At 59.0% G+C, this 2269-nt stretch overlaps 1 protein-coding gene across 1 annotated transcript; it reads right to left on the bottom strand.

The window, feature by feature from the left end:
• Positions 1 to 309: 309 nt before the first annotated feature.
• On the bottom strand, positions 310 to 2028 carry LOC308162577 (frizzled-7-A-like; the record flags this gene model as incomplete). The annotated part of the gene is made up of 1 exon (XM_080536722.1): positions 310 to 2028. The coding sequence occupies one exon, from the start codon at positions 2026 to 2028 to the stop codon at positions 310 to 312; it is 1719 nt and encodes a 572-aa protein (XP_080392848.1).
• Positions 2029 to 2269: the final 241 nt, after the last annotated feature.

Genomic DNA, 2269 nt, shown 5'->3' with positions numbered 1-2269 from the left:
CATACAATTGACAATATCGGCATTTGCATTGCACTTGCCTTGTCATTTTTTTTTCTTTTAACAGTTTGGCACAAGAAGTGTCCTTATTATTATTATTTTTAGCTCGTTTCACATCAAACCTGGAATCTGGGCCGATGGCTTTTAGAGGCTATAGTGATGGGTTCTAGGTTCTGGTAGTCCACTTCTGAATGTCCAGGGTCACGTAACGACCCGAGAGAATAGCGCAAGAGACGACAAGCGCCACAATCTCAAAAAATGTCATGAAGTCATGTCGTGTTTTAGGCCTGTCCCCTACTGTCCCATACGGTCTCATACGGTCGTCTCGCCCTGGGTGTTGTTGGTGAGTCTTTTGTAAAACCTGCGCCAGGACTGCAGCGTCTTCCCGGACCAGATCCAGAACCCGGAGGTGATGCCCACGATCATGGTCATCAGGTACTTGATCATGAACACGGTGAAGTCCGGCGTCATGGGGGCGAAGGTGTGGGCCGGACAGGGCACGGCGAAGCGCTTGCACGTCTGCATGTGCCAGGTCTGCTCCCACTGGTGGCGGAAGGCCTGCTCGTAGAAGTAGCAGGCGATCACGATGGTGGCCGGCACCGTGTACAACACGCTGAACACCCCGATCCTGACCATCAGCTTCTCCAGCTTCTCCGTCTTGGTGCCGTCGTGTTTCATGATCGTCCGGATCCGGAACAGGGACACGAAGCCGGCCAGGAGGAACGACGTGCCGACGAACAGGTAGACGAACAAGGGGGCCAGGACGAAGCCGCGCAGGGAGTCCACGCTGTGCACCCCCACGTAGCACACCCCGGTCAGCAGGTCCCCGTCCACCTGGCCCAGCGCCAGGATGGTGATGGTCTTCACCGCCGGCACCGCCCAGGCGGCCAGGTGGAAGTACTGGGAGTTGGCCTCGATGGCCTCGTGGCCCCACTTCATCCCCGCCGAGAGGAACCAGGTGAGCGACAGGATGACCCACCAGATGGAGCTGGCCATGCCGAAGAAGTACAGGATCATGAAGAGGATGGTGCACCCTTCCTTCTTGGTGCCCTGGGCCACGGTCCGGTAGCCGTCGTCCTTGAACTTGTCGATGCATACCACTTTGTCCTCCAGGAAGTAACCCGCCGCGTAGGCCACGGCCACCATGAAGTAGCAGCCGGAGAGGAAGATGATGGGCCGCTCCGGGTAGCGGAACCGCCGCATGTCCACCAGGTACGTCAGCACGGTGAACAGGGTGCTCACGCAGCACAGCACGGACCAGATGCCCACCCACAGGCGGCCGAACTTCACCTCCTCCTCGCGGAAGTACATCAGGCCCACGCTGGGCTTGGTGGGCTCGCACGGCGCGCCGCAGTCCTTGGCCCCCATGAAGTGGTAGTTGAGGTAGGGGGGCACCTCCAGCTGCAGCGGGCAGGAGAACTGGTGGTGGCTGGGGTGGCGGCCCCCCCCCATGTGCGGCGGGAGGGTCATGAGTTCGGGGGGGATGAAAGGCGTGGGGTACGACGAGGAGGTGGGGTTCCTCCCGCCGCTGTCCGAGGTGTTCTGGCCCACGCAGATCTCCCCGGCGCCGTGCACGGGGAAGTTCTCGCAGCGCAGACGCTCCGGCCACTGGAAGCCGAACTTGTTCATGAGCGCCTCGCAGCCCTGGCGGGCCCGCTCGCACAGGGACCGGCACGGGGGGATGGCCTGCTCCAGCACGGTGCACACGGGCGCGTACATGGAGCACAGGAAGAACTTGAGGTCCAGGCTGCACTGGACCTTGACCAGGGGGTAGAACTGGTGCACCTCCAGGCCGGCGTCCTCCTGGTTGGTGTGGCCCAGCAGGTTGGGCATGATGGTCTGGTTGTAGGCGATGTCCGTGCACAGCGGGATGGAGATGGGCTGGCAGAAGCCGTGCTCGGGGACGGAGATGCCCTTCTCCCCGTGGTACCCCTGGCCCGAGCAGGGCGGCGGGAGAGCGGCGCACACGGCCAGCAGCAGCAGCGCGCCGCCGGTCGTACGAGCCCGTTCCCGTGTCTTTGACTCCGCCATAGTTTGAAGAACAGAAAAACTATAAAAAAAACAAAAAAACTATAAAAATAAGTTTTAAGAACAGAAAAAACCCCTATAAAAATACGTTTTAAGAAAAAAAAAAAAACGTTGATCAAAGTCGTACGGTTCCAAACGAGGCCAATAAAGCCTTTCCCCCCCCCAAACACAAATGTTCGTCTCTCTCTTCTCCACCACACAGACACAGGTCTCAGATCAGGTCATAAGGGGTGTTTTTGATGTC

Source organism: Nansenia antarctica (genome assembly GCF_963989245.1).
Source record: "Nansenia antarctica genome assembly, chromosome: 7".
Lineage (NCBI taxonomy): Eukaryota > Metazoa > Chordata > Actinopteri > Argentiniformes > Microstomatidae > Nansenia > Nansenia antarctica.
Note: the sequence above shows the minus strand (reverse complement) of the source record. Positions and strands in the feature narration are given on the sequence as shown.